This window comes from Lutra lutra, chromosome 3, assembly GCF_902655055.1.
Source record: "Lutra lutra chromosome 3, mLutLut1.2, whole genome shotgun sequence".
Classification (NCBI taxonomy): Eukaryota; Metazoa; Chordata; class Mammalia; order Carnivora; family Mustelidae; genus Lutra; species Lutra lutra.
Window position 1 is genome coordinate 96,417,257 of NC_062280.1, and position 25,655 is coordinate 96,442,911.

General features: G+C 35.5%; 1 protein-coding gene across 1 annotated transcript in view; it reads right to left on the reverse strand.

The window, feature by feature from the left end:
* R3HDM1 (R3H domain containing 1) overlaps positions 1-25,655 on the reverse strand; it is a 206,095-nt gene that overhangs the window by 80,648 nt on the left and 99,792 nt on the right. The window contains 12 exon segments of the mRNA XM_047722506.1: positions 2,601-2,758; positions 2,761-2,899; positions 5,137-5,238; positions 8,594-8,745; positions 11,971-12,225; positions 14,719-14,945; positions 15,054-15,104; positions 15,187-15,224; positions 17,484-17,579; positions 17,671-17,779; positions 23,633-23,773; positions 23,857-23,916. Coding sequence (XP_047578462.1) covers positions 2,601-2,758; positions 2,761-2,899; positions 5,137-5,238; positions 8,594-8,745; positions 11,971-12,225; positions 14,719-14,945; positions 15,054-15,104; positions 15,187-15,224; positions 17,484-17,579; positions 17,671-17,779; positions 23,633-23,773; positions 23,857-23,916 — 1,528 coding nt within the window.

A 25,655-nucleotide genomic window follows, 5' to 3' on the forward strand; every position in this document is an offset into this window, starting at 1 on the left:
AAAAAAGAGACAAAACATTATGAATGAAATAACAAAAACATAACACATTCAGTTTTGTGGTCTGCAGCTGAAATGGTGCTTAGAAGGAAATCTATAGCATTAAAAATTTATGTTAGAAAGGAAGAACAATCTAAAAATCAATGATCTAAGCTTCCACTTTAAGAAGTCAGACACAAAGGAGCAAATGAAACCCAAAATAAACAAAAGGAAGAAAATAATGGTAAAAGTAGAAATCATTCAAAGAGAAAATGAATACAAAATTAATGAAATCCTAAGTTGGTTTTTAAAAAACACCAATGCAATTGATAAATCTCTTAAGTAAATAAAGCAAAAAGAAGATAGGAGTGAAATTACCAACAGTAAGGATTACAGAGGCAATACCACTATCGATCCTTAAGATACTAAATTATAAGGGGATATCATGACTGATCATTTGCCAATAAATTTGACAAACTGATAGAAACTACAAAATTCAATCCAAAAAGGAACAGGAAATTGGATTAGCTCTATATCTACTAAAAAATTGAATTTGTAATTTTAAAATCTTCCCCACAAAAAAACTCCAAGTCCAGAGGGATGCATTAGTGAATTCTAGCAAATATTTAAGAAGGATGTTAAGAAAAATCCTATACCAACTGTTCTAGGAAATGAAGGAGGCAACCATATCCAATTCATTTGGAAGCCAGTATCACTGCCATCTTGATGCTACAACCTGAAAAAAGACATTACACACAAACAACAGACCAATATCCATTAAGAACATGCATGCAAAAATCTTTAAGAAAATATAAGCAAAATGCATCCAGTGATATATAAAAAGATATTCTATCATGACTAAGTGGGAGTGTGCTCTCAAATGAAAGTATTAACTTTTTTTTTTTTTTAAAAGGTTTTATTTATTTGACAGAGATCACAAGTAGGCAGAGAAGCAGGCAGAGAGAGAGGGGGGAAGCAGGCTTCCCGCTGAGCAGAAAGCCCGATGCAGGGCTCAATCCCAGGACCCTGAGATCATGATCTGAGCTGAAAGCAGAGGCTTTAACCCACTGAGCCACCCAGGCACCCCTGAAAGTATTAACTTAACGTTCAAAAGTCAGTCACAATAGGGCGCCTGGGTGGCTCAGTGGGTTAAGCCACTGCCTTCGGCTCAGGTCATGATCTCAGGGTCCTGGGATCGAGTCCTGCATAGGGCTCTCTGCTCAACAGGGAGCCTGCTTCCCTCTCTCTCTCTCTCTCTCTCTGCCTGCCTCTCTGTCTACTTATGAGCTCTCTCTGTCAAATAAAAAAAAAAAAAAATCTAAAAAAAAAAAGTCACAATAATTCACTGTACAGATAGAATAAAAGAGAAAAACCACATGATCGTCTCAATAGGTGTAGAAAAGGAGATTTTACAAGATTTAATACTCAATTCTACTAAGAAAATTTTCACCAAACTAAGAAAATGTTCTCAGCCTGATGGAGGGCATGACAGAGGGCAAAAAACTCAGATAATATCATAGTTAATAATGGAAGACCAAATACTTTTCCTAAGACTGGAAACAAGGAAGGATATGAACTTTTAAAAACTTTGCTTTAAATTAATAAATGAATTCTAGGGATTTTACTGCCCCCTGTTGTGTGTATATTCAACATTAGAGCTTGTAGGCAATTCAATAAGGCAAGAAAAAGGAATAAAAGGCATATGCATTGGAAAGGATAATGTATGTAGAAATGATCTTCAATTTGGAAAATCCTAAGCAGTCTATGAAAAAAGTACCAGAATAGTTAAATTTAGAAAGTCCACAGGATACCAGATCAAGATCAAAACACAAAAATCAACCTTATTTCTACATATGAGCAAATGATGAGCAGAAAATGAAATTTTAATATAATTTCCTTTAGAACACTAAGAATTTTTTTTTTAAAGATCTTATCTACTTGAGAGAGCGAGAGCATGCGTAGGGGTGGGGGGAGGACAGGGGGTTGGGGAGAAGGGTTAGAGAGAGAGGGAGAAGCAGATTCTTCACTGAGCAGAGAGCCTGACGTGGGGCTCAATCCCAGGACCCTGAGTTCATGACCTGAGCTGAAGGCAGATGCTCAACTGACTGAGCCACTCAGGTGCCCCATGAAGCATTTAAAAACATTACATACTTAGAGATATATTTAATAAAATATATGCAATACTTATATAATGAAAACTACAAAATACTGTTGAGAAAAATTAAGAAATATCTAAGTAAATGTAAAGAAATAACAATAAAGCTTTATTAGTATTGTGATGTTAATTCTCTCTAAACTAATCTACTTCTTCCTGAAATGCATCATTTTATTTTTATAGTGTGTTTACCTTGTGCTTCTCTTAAGCTAATTAAAACAAAACAAATCAATCAAGAGGAAACTCGAAGGCTGCATACTTTTAACCACCCAACTGAAGTGTCTACTAGTCATGTAGTTGTCTAGTGTGATTTGAGAATCTCCAGAGAACGGAAGATGATGACCAGCTTTGTTTATACATTGTCACAAATTCTCTCTATGTGAAATTAAAAGTAAGCTTTCTAATTAGGGTTAAGGATTAAGGCTTAAGATTTCTCCATGGGAGAAAAAAAGATGAAAAAGTGACGTACCTGTGGTGAGGGCTGCTGAATATATCCCTGTTGCTGAAGCACAGGCTGGCTGACAGGATGGCCAGAGGCAGAATAGCCAGCAGTTGGGACTGGCTGCCCAGGTGGCAGGGGAGGTGGGGGAGGTGGTGGTGGCGGCGGCGGCGGCGGTGGTGGAGGGCTGCTGTCATGATATAACCAGACTGCTGTGGGGACTGAAGAACAACAGTGGACTGGAACATGGTGGCGTGAGGGTCAGAACCATCTGCAGATGGCTGGCGGGCAAGACTCATGTGGCTAAACTGAGACCCAAGGTTGTCCTGCTAAAAAAGGGAAAAGTAAGAAATGAGTGCGCCTTCCATACACACCTACCAAAAAGCTTACCAAGCTTATCGAAAAAACCCCGCATCATATATTTTAAGATAATTTGCAGTGTATGCATTATGGATATCATACATCTGTAACAGGTATGATTTAATAGAACAATTCCAATAAAATTAGAACTCTAAGGCAGGGAGGTAGGAATATTACAATGCTGTCATTACAAATTACTTTTAAAGTGTATCTAGTGGAGTACATAGCATGCAGAAGAGTAGGGTGTAGCAACACTTCAAAGTAAAAAATGGAGAGACACTTATTTAAATGATGATTAAAGGCACATTATGACGTGGAAATGAAACTGGACATATTTATATTATATGGTTAACATTTTCTGAAGGGACTTCAAGGACCAGGTAACGAGCAAAGGCATGGTACTAATTATACTCTTTACCTCTCTTCCTAAAAGACAAGATTCTGTTTCTAAGCAGAATGAAATAAAATGAAATGAAATAAAATACATAAAATCTACCTACCCCAGTCTTCTAATCTCTCAAAAATAATTTGGCCATAAACATTATTCTTCCCTAATGTTTTTCAGTCTCTTCCTAAAGTCAGATGTTAATACAAATTTAATCCAAACAACAGTTTCCTACTGCTTTTGCTACTTAGTGAGTAGGCAGTGGTGTCTAGCCAAGAGGCGGTTATGATTTAACATGCCATCTGACAAATGTTTTCTCTGACTCAACAGCATAAAGACCAGTTCTGACTGGTCTAGATAATATCACTGAAATGACCAAAATGGCGTCAAAATGGCATCCCCTTGGCTCCCAAAGAGCCGCAGATTGGCAACAATATATGCCACAATTTGTTAAGAGGAGAATTTTGGAAAAAGTTACTTAAAAAATTGTGGTCATTGAGTTGTCAGATCAAAGTTGACATGTCTGCAATTTCTACAGTCTGCTGTTTTTTTGCAAAGTACACTATGGCTATGGAGAAGACAAGGGATTGAAAAGGGGAACCTGATTCAGTGACTGAAAATATGTGGTTTACTCTTCCCAATGCTGCTCTGACATACTCTAGCACTATTAGCCTAGTTCAATGAATACTTTCAAAAGGGAAAAATGTACCAAAATATACTTATTAGCTGTAATTACATAGTAATCTGGCCAAACATTTTAACTATACACTACCATCAGTGTCATCTCAAAAAAAAAAAGTCATTTTCTTATTCCAATAATCCACTATCTTTCAAAACATTTTTGAGACTTTTATGCTATTCTTGATGATGCTTTTGATCTTTTCAATGCTGGAAAAATTTTATTCTTTCAGACTGGAAGTCATTTCGAAAATCATTCAGAGCTGATGCTGTTAAATAAGGTTGCCACCAGCTCAAAACAAAAACACTCCTAAATAAAGAAAATGTTTCTAAAAAGTGTCAAGTGATTTTAAGATATAGCTTACAATTTAATTTGAAAAGTAATGTTAAAATGTGATGCCATATAGTCTAGAAAAGTAACAGCATCATCACTGGGAAAAGTATATTGGGCTGAGACTCATTTTAAGGGAAGGAAAGTAACACTTATTGAATACTGATTTCATATTAGTCACCAGGTAGGAAGTACTTTACACGGTTGTTCCCTATTCTTACTAACTACAGAAGGTCATAGAGAGAACACATGGTACTGGTGCTTCTAAGCTCTTACTGAGAGGTATAACTTGGGGCATGCTTTGGATTGAAGGAGGTACAGTTTCTTTACAGTCATAGATTAAATATCTAGGGATCTTCTTTAGAAATATACATTATGTCTTATGTAACTATAAGATCCAATTCACCTTAATAACTGGTATGAAGTCTACTGGACCTATGTATTGGGGAAAGAATAGAAAGTCTCAAACCCAGATGAAAGTTGCCATTCCAGGACTGCAAAGATACCACTGACCTCAATGAGAAAAGTAGCTAACCATCTTAGGACTAGAATAGTCAATCTGAAAATCATTTCATTATGAAAAGGCAGGAAAAGATTAGGATTTATACCATTACTGTAATATGCCAATATAACAAATATTATATAGTAGAGATTAAATTATTTCTAATACAGGTCAGAAACACTTTTTCGGTATATTTGTGTCCATGACTTTAAATAATCACAGAAGATCGTATCACATTAATTACATTCATGAGCATCCACCACACATCAGCCCACAGAAACAATGCAGGAGGTGAATAGAGATATAGTACCACGGAGTATTGCTGGGTGGGTGAGACTGGCAGGAGCGGGGATGGGTAAGGGGCTGTAGAGTACTGAACAGGCTGTGAAGAGGACTGCAGAGGACGAACAGGCTAAGGAATAACAGGTTGGCAAACAATGTTAATGTCAGAATAAAATGTTACAAGAATTGCATAAAATGGAAAGTTACACTTTTCTGGCAGTAACTTAAACTACATTTATAAAATCATCTTATACAACAATATAGGGAACAACAAAAACGATGCTAAATGAAGAAACTGCAAAGTAAAAATTTTTAAAAAATCCCTATACTTTAATATACAATTGGGTAATTTTTTCATAAAAATATTTCTTTATTAGATTCACAGAAACAGGTAATTTAGACATTTTAAATCCTATTATTATCTAACCCAAACCCCCAGGTTAAGTTAGTAAAAGCAAAATCACTCATTCTTACTTCCTTATTTGATGGAGGAGTTGCTCTATTTAGCATTATGACAGTAAAAATAAAAGTAAAACTTCACCCATTATCAGATCATAAAAATTTATATACTACATATGCCAATTGGCCTTTTTGATAAGGCATGATTAAATACTCTTTGGGACCAAACTGCCTGAATTTTTAGTAATTTTTAAAGAAAAATACACTCTGGGTACCATTAAGAATAACAACCTAAAGAGTAACACATACATACACACACATATAGGCACATGCATACACATAAGCATATCTCTTCTACACAAGGAAGATAAACATATTTTTCTTACAACTAAAAATTTTTATTGAGAGAGTGGATGCCAGGAGCTGAAAAAGTAGTTACTTGAAATTTCTTTTGGTAATGAAACACTCCTGCATTTCAGAAAAATAAGTTTTATGTTTCCCAGGGACACACAAAAACAGGTGTTATAAAAAAATGAAAAATGTTTTAATCATTTCTAAACCTTAAGGAGTACAGCTGGCCATCCATATGCTAACACTGGTAGCTGATTTAGTTTCCCAGTCTTGGATTTATATTCCCTAGTTTATTCCAAAGGGGTAATAGGCATACTGGCTTGAAGACTCTCGTCATTCATGTTATAGGTGGCAATCAGGCTAAGTGACCTGTAGATAGTCATGTAAAGCCACCACTAGAGGAACCCAGGTAATTTTATCCAGTGAAAACTCTTACTTTTGGTTAAAATGTATATATGTGAATCTCCCTCTGGACAGTATTTCCTAAAAGAATACTTTATAAATGCAAAATAAATGAACTAAATAAGACTGCCCAGGAAATAATCTAAATAAGAAGAAATTGTTCTGACAACTAAGATGTGTAATGATGAGTTGTACTTCTACCACAAAATCAATGTAAGAGTTTCTAAAAAGTGAAAGGCTTATATCAGAATCCCACAAAAAATCTAAAATTAAAGTAAAAGTACTACAAAAGGTAAAAGCTGAAAGATCTATAGAGCAACTGGTCTATAGAGCAACACTAACCTCTTAATCAGAAATTAGCAAGCTCCCTAATGGATGACAGCACAAATCACACTCAATGAGGTTCAGTAGCTCTAGAACTCCCAAAGTACAGGCTAGTCGATCTGTTATTAAGTCAGACAACCATTAAGACATAACTTTCTTCCAGACATCTTGACCTACTATGTAAGCGTCAGATGAAACAAAAGCTTTAGACTGCTGAAGGATAAAAGAAAGGGGAGTCTTATGAGCACCAATGGTATGAATTAACATCTCCCAGGGTGTCAAGTGGTCATGAGACAAACGTGGGTGAGAACACTGGTAGATCAAAGTGAAATTCTGACACCACTTAGAAAAGAAAAAGCCTTATAGCACTTCTTTCCCTACTTAAATTGCAACTGGCTGCAAAACAACATCCACTTGAAGTGATTGGTTTTAAGACATGTAGCCCATCTGAATGCTTTGGAAATCACAGCATTATTTTGTTTGGTTATGTGAAATTTCGTGGGTGGATTATCTCAGTGAAAAAAATGGTTACTGAGTATCATTGGTTAATCAATACTCTCTCCTGATATCTGATGATGAGTTACCTGAAACACCTGAGGCAATGCCAGGAAAATCAGCCATGAAGTTTGACGCATATCCTGAGATTCAAATCACAGTCCATTACGGCTCTATTCCTAAAGTAACCTGTCTACACCTTCATTTAGGATCATCTCATCTTTGAATCAGACAAAATTATTTCTAAGAGATAATAATCTGAAATATATAACCATAGATAAACCCTGAGACTTTTTTGAATCTGCCAAACATTATTTCTACTGAATAAAATGAAAATCACGCCTATAAAGCTCCTGGTGAAATACATAGGACTACAAAGACAACTACATGACAGCATGATGAAGGAAAAACACTTCAGGACCAAACAAGGCAAGGCACAGAAGGCCAGGGAGGGAGTTTAATGTAGTCTAACGTGTACCTGAGCGTTTGTAATCAAATGGGGCTGTGAAGCAGATATGGGACTGTTTGGAAACAGTTTTAGGCAACTTCCTCTACATATATTTGTACTGCCTTAGAAGCACAGCAAAAACCTAGAAATCCTTCTACTTTATATAAACTGCCTTGCCTATTAGGAGTCTTAATTGCCAGAGGTACAATTATCTATAAAAGTATCAAAATATTTGATAATCTTATCAAACTGTTCATACATTCTTCACCCTTGGAATACAGACAATATAACTTGTGAGCAAAACTAATGAAATCTCTCCAGTTCAAGTTTCTCATCATACTTCTTTCATACATCATCAGAAAGTATTCTGCAAGTTCTCACCAGTGGAATATTTAGGTAGTCTAATAGGGAAAAAGAGGTACAACTAACTGTACAAACTGTCTTTGAGATGTTACACAACCTTTAAATATAGTATAAAAGTAAAAGAGTTTACACTGGTATAATCAAGTTCCCCAAGGATGAGTAACACCTACAAGAGAAAAGCCAGAACATGAAAGCGTATGTGTCAACTCTAAACATGTATACAAATTCAAGACATTACTAAGAGTGCTTCTGCGAATTCTAATTTGGAATGTTTTTGCCTCTCTCTTTCATAGGGTAGGTGGGATGAAGAGTACCTTGTAGAACTTGAGCAACTCAGCTCAGTCTTTTCTATCTTCTTAATCTGTTGAAACTTAGCACAACTTACTTTGCTCACTGGGATAATCTAAGTTTCGTTTTTATTCCTTTTATTCATTTCTTGCTATTGTAGAATGGGAGAACATATTCACCACACAGGCTCATAAGACACAAAATTTATTTCTCTCCAACATATATTCTGTATTTATTAGCTGAAAAATCCTGTGAAGTTAACCTCTCTTCCTTCAAGCAGGGAACGGGACATCACTGGTACAGAATATTAGAGTTCTAAAACATAGTTGGGCTACCCCAATTATAATTAGTGAGTTAAGTCTTAAACATGCCAAAGCAGATGAACTTAGCATTATGTAATCATGGATATGTGCACCTGTGAGAAAATGTGATTAGCTGCTTGTTGTTGAGTTGGTGGGGGTGGTAGAGGTGGCTGTGGAGGTCCAGGCACTTGGGTTCTAACTGGTTGTTGAGTCATAGGAGGATTATACACAACTGGACTTCCGTCTGGGTTTATGAAGGGCTGACCTGAAAAATTAAAAGAGGAAGGAAAAAAATACTTACGATAGAGATTGAACATAGGTCATTCCATGCACAATTTACAACAAATGTCTATAATCCTTATTCACAATCCTAGAGACCCAACTTTCTGAAAATCAAAAGATTTTCTCATCAGGGGAGAGAAGTCTGACCTTACATGAGGTTATTTTAATACTCTTTATTTCTGTCACTTAGTGTAAATATGTAAAAATTATGCTGCAGCATTTTACTATAGGGTTGCTGCTCCAAAACCTACTGAAGTTATTCATATTACGTAGTAGTTTTTGAAAAACTCTGAATCCTGAAACAGATCTTGCTCATGGGACCCAGATACAGGATTGTGGTCCTGCAGTGCTGTAGCACATTTCAGTTTTAAGAAGAAATTCTTGACTTCGGGATACTGGAATATTATTAATTAGCCTGTATTAGGTGGCGAGAAAGAGCTAATTTATAGACCACAATGCATATACTGGAGTAGTGAAATTAACACTGGATGAAAATTGAAAATAGTCGACAGCTTCAAATTTCAAATCATGGACTCGATCTATGGCAGAGTCCTTTTTTTTTTTTTTTAAGATTTTATTTATTTATTTGACAGACAGAGATCAGAAGCAGACAGAGAGGCAGGCAGAGAGAGAGAGAGAGAGAGATAGAGAGGAGGAAGCAGGCTCCCTGCCGAGCAGAGGGCCGGACGTGGGGCTCGATCCCAGGACCCTGGGACCATGACCTGAGCCGAAGGCAGAGGCTTTAACCCGCTGAGCCACCCAGGCGGCCCTGGCAGAGTCCTTATTTTAAAAACTTCTAAAGTTGTAAATAAGTTTTGAATTCTAAAGAATTTTCTAAAATAATTTCTTCTTAATTCCAGTGAGCTTGATTCTTAGGTTAAGAGAGAAAACTTAAATATTGATTTTGAGGCTTGTTGTTATTGCTTACTAATTACTGGGGGGATATCCTAAGTGCCCAAGAAAATAAATTCTATTCTCTTTTCTATACATATGTTCTAAACAACTTTTTTTTAATTATAGAAAGTAGTATTTTTATTGTGGGAAAATAACCAAAAAGTAGAGATCAAAAGAAAATAATCTTATAGTTATTAATTTAGATACCTTCTTCCGCACTTTTTTCAATGCATATGTAAATAAATTCACAAAAATTAGTATTTTCCCTTATCCTATACATTATATTACTTAAAAAAAGAAAAAGAAAACAAAAGAAGAGGACTGTGTGAAATACACTATGCTATATCCATTTAGAATGGGAGGATATAGAAAAAAGTAAGATATTAATAGTTTTAAAAATTGTTTTCATAATATCCTTTCTTCCATGGCAAATCCCCCTCCCCATTTTTTTTTTTTTAAACTTATGACATACAATAAAATAACTGTGGGGAGAGAAGAATATACTGCTCCACTGATAACCAGAGGAAAAGGGCCTTCAAATTCAAGTAATTTTCATCAGTTTCTTGATGATTTAGTTATATGAAAACAAGTCATGCTGGGTATTTATTGCTGGTTAAATAATTATGAAAAAAATGGTAGAGAAGATTTGGGTGGAAGCGTGTTTTAAAAGTAACTTAAGGGGGCGCCTGGGTGGCTCAGTGGGTTAAAGCCTCTGCCTTCGGCTCAGGTCATGATCCCAGCGTCCTGGGATTGAGCCCCCCACCCCCACCCCCATCGGACTTTCTGTTCAGCAGGGAGCCTGCTTCCTCCTCTCTCTCTGTCTGCCTCTCTGCCTACTTGTGATCTCTGTCAAATAAATAAATAAAATCTTTAAAAAAAAAAGTAACTTAAGGACTGTCTAAAAAGTTGGATATGTTGTAATGCTGTTCTCAAAAAGCAGAGATCACTTTCGGACACATTTAAAATTAAGACTACAATTCAATTTCAGGTTGATCAATTGCTCACTCTTTGGTTTCCTATTCAGTTGAGCCTTTCATATTATCAAAAACTCATTAACTAAGATGTTTTGAATGAAAAATAATAGTAAACAGTACATTAAGTCATCTTTCCTGCTTCAGGAAAACAAGAAGTTTAGTAATACAATAAATCTGAAGGATAAGAAGATAATGGTTATTAAGGAAAAACTGAATTTCTGAATAGTCAGTTATTCAATTCTTATAATAGAAATAATAGTTCCAACATTTGATCTTAAAAAAGAGATACCAAAAAATCTGAAGGTAATGAGTTCCAAGCCATGGTCTTCTCTACAACGAACAAAAGGAAAGGTTCAGGAGCACACTGAGACCCTGATACTCTCACCTGTACCTACCTTGCCCAACTACTACCATATTGATGTGACCACAACAGTTAGGTGTGAGAATTTCTAAGGAAGGTTATCAAATGATTTATAAGATTGTTTTCATTATCTCACAAAATTATTGGGCTATAATACTGTGAATAGAGAGCAAGACTTCATGTGAACTTTCAAAAGATCATGTTTTCTATATTTGCTCATATTGCATGCATAATGAAACGTATCATGACTGTAGTTTGAGTCTCTGAGGTTCAATTTCATTATCTGTAAATGAGGATTTCACTTACCTAATAGGTTATAATGATTATAAATAATGTACTTAAAGCTCCTAACACATTTACATAGCACATAGTAAATGCTGAATAAATGAGAATTATTACCTAACTGCAAGAATAGGTGTCTTCAATATTAATTCATAAAGACTACCTAATTCCTTTTTCTAATAATAATAATAATAATAATAATTCCCTTACCTTTTCCTCAGGAGAAAACAATTACCAAATTCAGAAGAACAATTACTTATAGGTTCTTCCTACTTCATTATATAATGAATAAGAGCTGCTTACTTTCTCCTTCTTCATGAAATGCATAATATTTTCCTCAGGATAATTATTATTTTTTAAAATCAGGTAAAGATCTTTCAATGGTGGTTATCTCATTTCTAGGAAATGAACTGTGTTTTGTTTTGTTTTGTTTTTTAATTATGGTTAGGCCATTATTTGGCCTAAAAGATGACATCTGGATGCTACAAAGAGAAAAATGCTTTCTGATATAAATATGTCTTTCAACATTTTCCAGCAGAAATGTTTTATTAAAGTTCTAGGGAAAATGCTAATTACTCATGAAAAATAAAAAGCTGATAATACATATACAAAAAATACATTTAATAACACACATTCTTTAATTTTCAATAACTCCTGCTATCTCAACTGAAATAAACACCTTTTTCTGGATACCAACCTGTTTGTGGGTTGATCAGAATACTGCCAGGTGGTATGCCTGCCGCTTCCAAGGGAAGCAAAAAGAAGCTAGTGCTAGGAGATGCGACTTGCCCATTTAGGCCACCATCAAAGGAAAGAGAGCTATGAGTGCTGACAGTTGGATAGACGACAGGTGCGCCATGAGAAGACTGGCTGAGAGCTGTACCTGGAAGAGGCTGCTGGATGTGAGAAAGAGAGCCCGTAGATGACCCTACACTACCAGAAGACTCAGAACCTAGGGAAGGAGTAATGAAAAATATGGATTTTTTAAACCTCATATAAAAGTGCAGGTTTTAAATATGTAACAATAAAATTCACATTGCATAACATGCGGTTACCACATAAAAGCATTGGGTATTTTGATTTACTGTATAATTTTACTTCCCCTCCCCATCATGAACAAGTTTAATACAGCAAAATGATCACATAAGTTGTCAGAGAAGTCATAGCCCAAGCATGCAACTTAAGCAAGTTTATAATACCATCAGCCACAGACAGCCACAGAAAGCACATTACCCACATTCCCCAAAGCACAAGGTTACGTACATTTTACCACTTTAGATTAATATACAGATTATAATTTTCTCCCAGGAAAAAGAACATAACACAGCCAAATGCCCAAAACCTCTTATATCAGAAACCCCTTATCTATAAGAACACAGAAAGATTAATAGTGTAGGAGATAACAAAAATGATAAGTTCTCTATCAAGAGAAACAATTGTGAAGTTTCACTGCAGAATTCCATTTTAAGCTCATAATCATAATATTTTCCTATAATGTAAAGTCAACTTTCCATTTTTTATCATATCAAGGGATAAAGACAGCATGAAAAATAATCCAAGTACTAATATTAGCATCGGTTTAAAATTTATTTTTCACTCAATAAATTTGATAATTTATTTTTAGCTGTTTTCATTCCTGCAATCTTATTTCCTTTTCTATTACCCAGAGACTGAAAATGTCACTGACTTTCAGAATAATAGCTAAAAGTGGATAAGACAATCAAAGAAAGGAAAAGATTTTGAAAATGTATATAGTTAATTATGTTTTGAATAAGAGTTGACTCTGGAATGGAGAATTAATCTTTAATGAATGAAATACACAAATATGTTTATGTGTGATACACTGCCTTCTGAAGGATAACTTCTATTTTAAGTTGTGCCAAATGATTACTGATACAAACTCTATCAAAAATAATTTTTCCTGGGGCGCCTGGGTGGCTCAGTGGGTTAAAGCCTCTGCCTTGGGCTCAGGTCATGATCCCAGGGTCCTGGGATTGAGCCCCGCATTGGGCTCTCTGCTTGGCAGGGAGCCTGCTTCCCGCCCCCTCTCTCTGCCTGCCTCTCTGCCTACTTGTGATCTCTGTCAAATAAATAAATAAAATATTAAAAAATTTTTTTTCTTTCCCTGGGGCGCCTGGTTAGCCTCTGCCTTCGGCTCCGGTCACGGTCTCAGGGTCCTGGGATCGAGCCCCACAATGGGCTCCTTGCTCGGCAGGGAGCCTGCTTTCCCCTCTCCCTCTGCCTGCCTCTCTGCCTACTTGAAATCTCTATTTCTCTGTCAAATAAATAAATGACGTTTTTTAAAAAAATTTTTTTCCCTATTAAAAGAGGTGATGTTTCTTTTCATCTCTGAAGATAATATAAATTATAAATAGTACATGATCTTAAATGTTTAAATTCAGCAGTGTATGCCTAAGTGACATACTCAAAAATACAGTAATTTTTTCTGTTGTGATGACTGAGTGGCCATTTTCGTAAATAAATGTGTATCTTGCATATGCATATTTATATTAATAAAATTTACCTATCTCTAGCAATATTCTATCATATACACTAAGATATTTTTAATATCCATATTATGAGCTGAAAGGGTGACAAAGGCAATTCATAAGCCTCAATAATTTAAAGAACTGACTACAGATAAGGTTTAAAAAAAAATCCTTGGCTACCTTCAAATCTCTCCCTTTGTTATCTGTACAATACCATATGTCTAGGTTAACCCAAATAGGCTAAAGATAGAGAGCCATTTTTGCTAACTTTCAATGCTTATTTAGGGATAAAAATAAAGATCTAGAAGGATTCTAAGAGAAATATGAACTTTTATAGTACTGAATGCAGTTGGTGAAGGTGAAGAGAAAAGGTATGAGCCTAAATGTAAGGCACTGTAAAAGCAAAGAAACTAAGAAAATGAGGATGTTACTAAAATTTTTACTCATTTACAATAATTACATCACATTATTTTTCCTCAGTTTTAAAATTCCTCAGAAACTTCTTGACAATTTTATTGATTTTTTGAATAGCAAGGAAGGACTTTATCATGAAAAATGCAATGAATATCTGATAGCATTAGCTGAAAATGCAATCAATGTTAAATAATCCTGGGTGAGAAACGAGGCCTTCCTATTATAAAGAAGCAATGAAGAATTTCTAACTACCTCTGGGGACTCAAACAAGACGTGACATTCCACTGAACTAACTTGATTTAAGTTTATGTCACAACAGAGAATTTTTACTTTAACTGATGTTTGTAAATCTTTCTCCAACAGAGGATGAATCCTAATGTTGATACATATATTACCTCTTAAGTACTGCGGAGGAGCTCAATGCACTGCTGGTAAGAATTTTATGTTAGGATAATTGCAGAAGCCACAGGATAAATAAAGAGGTAAGACACCAACAGGGAAACTAATGTTTTGATTGCACAGTTCTAGACAAACATTTATACCTGTTTTTGAAAGCCTGCCTATGCTTTTGCTGCTCCCAGAACTATCACCTCTTGTCAGGACTGAGATTCCACTGAAGCTGCTGGCTTTGGTTACAGCAGGCTTGAAGTTTCGGAGAGAACTGTCAGAATCCGTGCTGCTCCAGGGTCGTGGTTCAGAATACTTCAGCTCATTCTCAGTGCTGCTTTGATGGCTATTTGTTGATCTCCCTGAAGCATCTTTATTAACTCTGCAATTTAGAAATACAACTTTGAGAAGCTAGCAGGAACAAAAGGGGAAAGAACAGAGAAGATAATGCTTTGATTTTTCAATACAGCATGAAAACATGCTTCCTTACCTAAATATCTGACGCCTCTGCTGGGTACTACTAGCGTCCTCGTCTTGGATTCTGTTGGCATTTTAATAAGACATTTTTATTGTTATTAGCATCAGTCAGAGAGTTAACAAATGAATGTTAAAAATTCCCTCACCTTTTGTCAATAATATAATTCTCTTGGGAACACAGGGACTAGAAAGAAAGAACAGATATAAAAAGTTGAGCTTTTGTCAAATACATCATGCATCTGTAAACCAATGATGACAATCAAAATTATATGTAATAATATTTAAAAAGCATCACTCACCCTGCCCACAAAATCCAAAATGGTGACAAGGATACACAATAAGTAATAATGAAATTATTTCTGGCTTGGAGGTACTATGCATTCTTTTAACAGATATACATCTTGAAGCCATTCATTTTTGTGGTACAGATTAAATGGAAATTCAAATATTCTCTTCTAAGCAAATGAACCCATTTTCGTGATTATATATTAAAGGTATACACAAATCTGTAGGTTCTACCTTATTCACTCAACTAATACTTTGCTTAGCTGTGGTTTGGCTGTGGCTGTAGCAGTGAGTAAGGAGCTATACCTCAATGCAGCTCATAGCCAAACTCTTCTAATGCTAGCAACCTAGGTCAGGCAACCACCATTCTTCCTTGTATTATGATGACAGTCTTCCAACTAGTTTTCCAGCTACCAGCTTTTGCCCCTTTCATCCAGTTTAAACAACAGAAGCCACAGGAGTCTCCCTAATATGTCAATCTGATCACGCCTCTTCTCTCCTTAATAGCTCCCTGATGTTCTAGCACAGGGGATGGCAAACTATGGTTAGCCACCTGTTTTTGCAAATAAAGTTTTACTGGTACACAGCTATGCCCATTCATTTATGTATTTTCTAGGTCTGCTTTCATATTAGAAAGGTAGATGTGAGTTGTTGCAATAAAGACTGGATGGCTCTAAAAACCTAAAAAACTAATTATTTGGCTCTTTATAGAAAAAGTTTGCTGACTCCTGCTCTAAGTAAAAGCCCAACAACCTTAACCAGCTTTCATGGTCACTTCATCTGCTTCCTGCTTATTTCTCTAAACTTTCCTCACTTCTTGTCACCTCCACTATAGTCCAGCTTCTCTGAATCTTTTAATTCCTTATCTGTCAAGTTCTCCTTTATCTCTGAGCCTCTGCTTGGAGGGTTCCTTTAGGTCTCCTCTTGGAACCCAACTCTCTCCCTCACGCCTCAGTTCTGGTTTGTGTTGCTTCTAAGCTGTGTCCTTTATTTTACCTTCATGTCTCTGCACATATCATATACCGTACTGTTATTACTTGGCTATTTATTGGGGCAGAGACTTCATAAACTAGAGAGAGAAATACATATAGGTTAGGCTCTGAGTGCAGCAGACCTGGGCTAAAATCTCAACTCTGTCATCGTCTATCTACACAATCTTTTGCTATTTTACTTAGCCCCTTAGAACCTCAGTTTCCTTATCTGTAAAAACCGAACAGTGATAGTATCTACCATATATAGGATTGTTTGGGGGATAAATCATTTTAGCTGTTCATGGATATGTCCTCCAGGGCCTAATATAGCACATACTATTGGTGCTCAATAAGGTTTGCATGAATATTAACTGATAGTTTAGATTTTAATGTTACTCTTTATTTTTTTAATATTGAGGAAATTTTTATCTCTGGCAGTTAACACAAATTACCTGCATTCATATATCCTTGAATAATACCTAGTACTGTACAGAATGGACACTTAATAGACACTGGTAAAACCAAACTGAATCTCTTCTCAAATATATATATAAAATAATTAGCCACTGGAAAGATTTCTTTCATATAATTACTTAAAATTAGAAAACATATAGAATATAAAAATTAATTGGTTTAATTTGTTTTTTAAAAAGTAGGTGTCACACGCAGTGTAGAGCCCAATGTGGGGCTTGAACTCACAACCCTGAGATCAAGACCTGAGCCTAGATCAAGAGATTGACTCTTAACTGACGAAACTATCCAGGTGCTCCTAATTAGTTTTATTTTCGAAGAAGAAACAAGTTACTTATTGAGGAAAGTCTACTACCGAGAAGAATTTAGAGTACATGATTTTGTAGACTATGACCAATGTTCTTAAAATCTCAAGTCTGTGAGAAGTCTGGAAGAAAAAAAATTACACGAACTTTATACTCAGTCTGATATACTGCTCCTATAGTCTACCTGCATGCAACTTTTGAAATATTTATATAACTGCTGCAATGTAGCATTTTATAAGTTATTAAATTATTGATACGAACAAGACAGACCTCAATATTCCAAACAAGTGACTTTATACATAACAAATATGGTTACAAATAAATGATCAATAGATGATAGGAGGAATGAGTTCCTTTAATGCAAATTAACATATACCTAACAGTGAGATCTAAATCTAAGTCAGTACATACATCTTGGGAAAATATTCGGTCTCTAGCTCTCTGGTATTCCTCTTCCCTTTCTTCTATAGATTTGCTTCTTCTGTCATCTTTCAAACGTATTCTCATCTAAAGAAACAAGGACAATTAATTCTTGGGAAAATGACCTACTGGTGTTAATTCCTGCACCCGGAAAAAAGCTGCAATTGTCACAGATTACCTGGTTATCATCTTTGTCAAAGCTGGAGTTATCTCTCTTGAGGATATATCGTTTCTGAAAATCTTCACCTTTATCATCCTTAATATGTTCATTGAATTTCTGATCAGGTCTAAAAAAAACCCCAAGGGAACAGAAGAGATAGTTACACATTACTTACAGAAAAGTTAAATACAACATTTTATGTAAAGTAATCAAAGCAATAAAAAATTACCACTCACTAGTGCCACTAATAATTAATACTTGTGTTACCTCATTTACTCTTCATAATAATCTTATGAGAAAATATTAACTACTTTGTGTTATGATTTAAAGGCCATTATGAAAAATACACTGTGGGCTCTGGAATCAGACTGCCTGGGTTCAAACATTCAGTTTTACCCCTTTAGTTGCTTCAGGAAGTGCACAAGTTACTTAAACTTTCTGTTCCCTAGTTTCCTCATTCATAAATTGAATTATAGTATACCTACTTCACAGACTTGCTCTGAAAAGGAAATGAATAAATACATGAATAGCACTTAAAATAGTAAACACTCAACAGAAGTTTGTTTTATAAATATTACTGAAAAAAGACAAAACAAAACAAAACTGAGGTTCCAATGGCTTAAGTAACTATCTAGGATCAAGGGCAAGTGTATGACTGAGCCACAGTTGGAGTGCTGGTACGTCAGACTCAAGGTCTATTTATCCTTTTGCATTGCCTCCTCTAAATCTAAGAAAAAATTCAAGGAAAAAGAAAAAGTATATGGTACTTCATCTTATGTTACACTCTTACAATACCTGGTTTGGTGTGACATAATTGAAAGTAATAAAATATTCTGAAGTTTAATTACCTAAAACCTAACAGGCTCATTCAAAATGCTACCAAATTACCAAGAATTCTTAATTATAACAGGGTACATCTTTGTTTTACACTACTGGAAACAGGTTAAAAAAGAAACATTTCTTTTTTGGGGGGAAGTTAAAGTTATAACCTGAAAGAATAATTATGAAATCAAAACAATATATTAAATGGCTGATCGGTCTTTTCTCTATAGAAATGTTGTAAGTTCCAATGAGATCCAGAAGACAGACATAATAAGGTTATGGTCTGTGGAAAAGTAAAACTATGTAAAACTTCACTTTCTAAAATATACTATCAACTTCAACAATTTATTTAATATTCTTGTGACTTAGTAACATCCTATTTAAAATTGGAATTAGTCTTTTGAAATACATGATACATAAAAATATATTTGGAGGCACAAAGTCTAATTAAACTCGAGTAGATTTTTACATATAGTTTAAATATATATTATATAGTGGCATAATATATTGTGAACATCCTAAGTAAATTTCTAAACCAAATAAACCTAAGTAATGATATCTTCAGCAAATGTGATCATATATATGTCATTATATATAATAGTCAAGTAACTCTTTTGAATATTTAATGAGTGAATTTTTAATAAAGCACTGTTTCTACATTCTGTCAAATAATGCAAAAGGAGATTTAAAAATAAGAATTATCTAAGTAAGCTGAAGAAATCTGTATTTTAAAATATACTCAGATAAGTGAAACGAAGAGATCTCCACACAGAACTATAGACATAACTAGGAAGAACAATAAAAAGAGTAAAAACAATTTCATGACCAAAATGACGAGAAAAAGATTGCTTTCTTTAGTAGGAGTGTGAAAGATTATTATCTATTAGTTCTGAAGATGGCAGTATGTTGTTACTTCTGTCACGATTGCCCTGCTTAAGTTTATCAACTATTTCTGTAGCTGTTTGAAGTCATTTCTTATTGAAGAAGTCTATACTTGGATGAGAGATTCTCATTCCAAAGTGAACTATAATGTTTAACCTAGGGCCTGGCAACTTTTCTAAGAGCAGCTGGATTCCCACACCAAATAGCATTGGCAGGCATTTCAGCTAACCTTAAGACTGTCTTACCTCTTTCTTTTATAGATGCCTGAAATTACTGCCCTGCAATCGCCAACTTCCCGCTCCATTGAGACACCCCAGTGGACACCGGGTTGTTGACATCCACAACACCACTGGTTCAAGGCTGGAGCGGGTAATTTGCCTATGAGGAAAAGGTAAGTTTGCATTTATTCAATGTGGAGCAGATCTCTAAGGTTTTCTGATTTACAACCTTCTTCATATTCCAGAAGATATAAAATAAGAATACAGTGTAACTTCAATGATCTGAATGTCCAGTTATAATTACACTACTGATCCATTTTTCTTTAAGTATATCATGAACATCTGTGTTTAGCTCAGCTTTTGATGACTTCGATTAAGAGAATCCTAAAGCTTTCTGACATCATTCATAGCATTCAAATAACCGAGGTTACACTGTATCGAAAACCTTAGAGAATCATCAGTCGAAATGTTAGACAAAATGCCTGCTAATGTACATGTGGTTGGGTATCCAGCAGCTCTGAGTATTGCTGAAAGGTACTGGTTAAATGAATTAGACTTCTATTCACCTTCATTTCAGGTCATATCTTATGGTTACTTGAGCTATGATATAATGAATTGGGAATAGACTAATTGATGAGGATATTTTTAAAAGAATAAGGGACAAGTAGAGGAAAACTAAATCAGATTCACATTTGCAGTAGGTAAAATATAATCTCTAAAGAAAGACAAGATCTTTTCAAAGACATCTATCTTCATTAATTTATTGTAGGAACAAATATTTAAAACTACTAGCCTCCACCACTGTTATCTATTTAGTTGACACAATACTATATGAAAAGGAAGAAAACCAAGTTTGTTCCAGTAAACAATATGGCAGCTATAAGAGTAAAGGCCATTATAACAGAAGAGATATGAGTGAATTAAATACCACCATGCCAACAGAATGGTTCATAGGTAAGACCCTAAGAGAAATATAGCTTCAAGAAAAGCATACAAATAATTAATTTTTAGCATTATCTATGTCGTCAGAAGCTGACTGCTACTCATTACCATAGACCCACTGCTGCCACATATAAAATTGATATAGAAAATGCTTCAGATAGGCAGATTACCACCAAAGTATAAATATTAGCTGAACTAGTTGCTTTAGGATTAGTTTTACAAATAGGCAAAAAAGGAGCTGTGTACAAAATTTTAGGTGCCTTTGATTGGGCCTTTTACTTCCAAATAGCTGCACTGATGATATAATTCAGTAATACTATAAAGCTATCACTTTTTTTTTCTTCTTTCTGAGCTTGTCTCTCTTTTCCTTCCTTCCTTCCTCTCTTTAATGTGTAATGTATTATTTGCCTGAGGGGTACAGGACTGTGAATCATCAGGCTTACACATTTCACAGCACTCACCAAGCCCATACCCGCCCCAGAGTCCATAACCCAACCACCCTATTCCTACCCCCTGACTCCCCAGGAACACTCAGTTTGCTTTGTGAGATTAAGATTCTCCTATGGTTTGTCTCCCTCCTAATCCCATCTTGTTTCATTTTTTCCTTCCCTACCCCCCACAACCTCCTGCCCTGCCTTTCAAATTCCTCATATCAGTGAGAGCATGTGATAATTGTCTTTCTCTGATTGACTTATTTCGCTCAGCATAATACCCTCTAGTTCTATCCATGCTGTTGCAATTGGCAAGATTTCATTTCTTTTGATGCTGCATAGTATGCCATTGTATATGCATATACCACCTCTTCTTTACCCATTCATCTGTTGACAGGCTTCTAGGTTCTTTCCATAGTTTAGCTATTGTGGACATTGCTGCTATAAACATCTGGGCGCATGTGCCCCTTCAGACCACTACATTTGTATCTTTAGGGTAAATACCCAGTAGTGTGACTGCTGGGTTGGAGGGAACTCTATTTTCAACTTTTTGAGCAACCTCCATAGTGTTCTTCACAGTGGCTGTACCAGCTTGCATTCCCACCAATAGTGTAGGAGGGTTCCCCATTCTCCGCATCCTTGCCAACATCTGTCGTTTCCTGATTTGTTAATTTTAGCCATTCTGACTGATGTGAGGTGGTACCTCATTGTGGTTTTGATTTGTATTTCCCTAATCCTGAATGATGTTGAGCACTTTTTCATGTGTCTGTTGGCCACATGTGTCTGTTGGCCAGTTGGATGTCTTCTTTGCATAAATGATTGCTCACATCTTCCACCCATTTCTGTTTTGTTTTGTTTTTTTTTTTTTAAAGATATTTTTTATTTATTTGACAGAGACAGAGAGATAGAGTGGAAACACAAGCAGGGGGGAGTAGGAATGGGAGAAGTTGACTCCCCGCTGAGCAGGGAGCCTGATGGGGGAATCAATCCCAGGACCCTGGGATCATGACCTGAGACGAAGGCAGATGCTTAATGACTGAGCCACCCAGGCGCCCTCTTCTGCCCATTTCTTGATTGGATTACTTGTTCTTTGGGTGTTGAGTTTTTTTTTTTTAATTTTTAATTTTTTTATTAACATATAATGTATTATTAACCCAGGGGTACAGGTCTGTGAATCGCCAGGTTTACACACTTCACAGCACTCACCATAGCACATACCTTCCCCAATGAGTTTGATAAGTTCTTTATAGATTTTGGATACTAGCCCTTTATCTGATATGTCATTTGCAAATATCTTCTCCCATTCTGTCAGTTGTCTTTTGGCTTTGTTGACTGTTTCCTTTGCTGTGCTAAAGCTTTTGATTTTGATGCAGTCCCAGTAGTTCATTTTTGCCCTTGCTTCCCTTGCCTTTGGAGACCTTTCTATGAAGAATTTGCTGCGGATGAGGTCGAAGAGGGTGCTGTCTGTGTTTTCCTCAAGGATTTTGATGGATTCCTGTCTCACATTAAGGTCTTTCATCCATTTGGAGTCTATTTTTGTGTGTGGTATAAGGAAATGGTCCAGTTTCACTCTTTTGCATGTGGCTGTCCAATGTTTCCCTCAAGGATTTTGATGGGATTCCTGACTCACATTGAGGTCTTTCATCCATTTTGAGTCTATTTTTGTGTGTGGTGTAAGGAAATGGTCCAGTTTCATTCTTCTGCATGTGACCGTCCGATTTTCCCAACACCATTTGATGAAGAGACTGTCTTTTTTCCACTGGACATTCTTTCGAAGATTAGTTGACCATAGAGTTAAGGGTCTATTTCTGGGCTATCTTGTTCCATCGATCTATGTGTTTTTGTGCCAGTACCATATTGTCTTGATAATTACAGCTTTGTAATAGAGCTTGAAGTCTGGAATTGTGATGCCACCAACTTTGGCTTTCTTTTTCAAAATTCCTCTGGCTATTCAGAGTCTTTTCTGGTTCCATATAAATTTTAGGATTATTTGTTCCATTTCTTTGAAAAAAAAAATGAATGGTATTTTGATAGGGATTGCGTTAAATGTGTAGATTGATAAAACTATCACTTTTTAAAACAAATGGGTGCTCTTAAAAACTTTTCCTCAGTCAATTAAACATAGCTCAGGAGGGGGATACTACATTATGGATAATACTATATCAACCAACAGTACCAGCTTCTTGAGATTTGTAGGATTAAAGAAGCAAAACCAAAGGTTGAAAAGATGGTAAAATGATGGGATTAACTGAATGTGAGGGTGTCAAAATCTGCCTTAAAAAAATTTTTTTACACTATGTTAACTGACTTGAATTAAAAAAACAAAACAAAACAAAACAAGTAAAACCCCCTCAAATTTGCCTAAGACTGGCCACAGCTATCTAAAATACATTAACTAAAAAATCCAAGTGAATGGTTTTCAAATATCAGTGATATGACTTCTGAAGTTTGGTTCTGCTTTTTAAACCAGTCCTCATTGACCTGCTTTATTTTAGTCTAGACTGGTTCATTTTGTATCTAGTACACTAAAAGACATTTTAGTATTTTTTGGCCCTATCACATAAGGTTACTATAACATTTAATTAGGCTGCTAAAACGTGGAAAACCTCAGATGAAAGGTGCTGTTGAAAAATAAAGTATGGTCACATATGTACTTAACAAATGCCTACATTTGTTGATACTTACATTCTTGTATTACTAGTTTTGTTTACTATGACAGACTTCCCACTCTGATCAACATTGTGGTCTAATCCAAAGTAAGCGGCTACTCTGTGTAATAGCATCCTATGGTAAGATGTCATTGGGGGAAATTTTTTACGTGGAGACCTAGAAGTAGAAGAAAAACTAGTTTAGTAAATCAAGGAGCACCATGGTGACAATTTGTTTTCTTTTTAAATGTCAGGACTTACTCATTATTACCAATGAAATCTAATATTTCTTGTTCCAATTTCAACAGCATCATTCTGTCCCTGAAACAAAATATGAAGACTCTTAAATATAAAACTTAACATTGAAATAATCATAAACACTGAATTACTATGACTAAATTTTTCCCTAAAAACTGCACTTTGAGGACTATCACAAACTTGATGCCAGAATATACACATGACTTCTAAAAAAGTAATGTTTAGAAAAGATAAAGATGACTTTTTTTAGTTTAATTTTTTTTAATGGAAAATTTCATACATACACAACTGTAGGGAGAACTGTGTAATGAATCTCAATGTAGCTTTTACTCAACTCTAACAATTACCAAACATGTGGCCATACTTAAAACAGATACATTGGAGTCTGTTCTGTAGATATATGGATAATAAGAGCATATTAATCTTTACTTCCTTAATAAAGCTGAGAAATAGCAGGAACACAGGCATCTTTAGTCAGGCTCATGACTTTGTTATCCTTAACTCTATAGAAACAGTACGCTAAAGAAAATGCAATGCCAGTAACAACAGGAATACTCCTATGGGAATCTGATGCTAGTATACAGATGGAATTATGGCAGAGAAGTATGAAATACATTACTAATTCTAACTCAGAAGGAGAAGCCTTTTCAAATCATCAGATGAACCTGTATTATACATTTTTAAGACTTTGGAAATTTTTGCCATAAAAATAAAAATGAACCCAAGACTTTCAATGTGAAAAATAAGTAAGGACTCTAGGGAAAACTGCCATGTGCTCCTTTAGACCACTAGGGTCCTATTTAATGTGCATATGCTGTAACGAATATTAACAGTATCACTACTCCCCGAAGGACCTCCTTGCTCACATACTAAGGACATGGCTCAAAGCAGTATTCTTGGGCTCACTGGAAATTTCATGTGCATGTGAAATAAAAACACTCTGAGAATTTTCAAACTAGAAGTAGCTTTACAGATCATTCAGTTCTGTCCCTCAATTTTTAGAGATCAAGAAAACTAGGCCAAAGGTTAATGTTTCCCTCTCAAATAAACAATACAGAGTAGAATCCTCTAATAGGACAGAGGATGTGGTGCTTTTGCTCAAGCTGCTTGAAAGTCTATACTATACGTCAGCACTGAGTTTGACCTTCCCTCTAGATTGCAAAGAAGTCTCATAAAACCAAGTAATATTTGACACACATATATATAATAAATATTTAACATTAGTTGAAAACTGAAGAGAAAATATGCCTACCTGGTGACTTTAAATCCAAAGCTGAAAACATGATTACATTTTAACACGAATTCTAGCAACATTCAATTCTGCCCCAAGCCTGGTTCACCATTAGTACTCCTCATCTCAGTAAGTGGCACTATCTTTCACCCAGTATACTGTACTAGAAGCATCTGTGGCCTGCTATAATCATTTTTCTAACCCTCCTATACAGTTCATTAGTACTGCAAATTTTATCAACCTTCTATTTTTTCTTCTGTTTCTCACTGCTGCTAATCTGGATCCAAGCAAGCAGGATCTCTGGCTTGACTACTAGAACCATAGTCTATTGTTTCTCTCTGTCTTCCTTCATTCCCGCCTTATCTTTTCTACCTGAACATCCATAACATCTTCTAAAAACACACATATGACCACATGTTACTGCCTTGGTTAAATATTTATGATAGGCTTCCCACTGCTCTTAGGTTAGAAATAAGCATCTGTAATGGGGCCTTCATTCGTCTACCTCTTCAGCCTCATCTTCTGTCTCTTAATCACAAAACTGTTGTCGTTTGGCTTATCTCTGTACTTG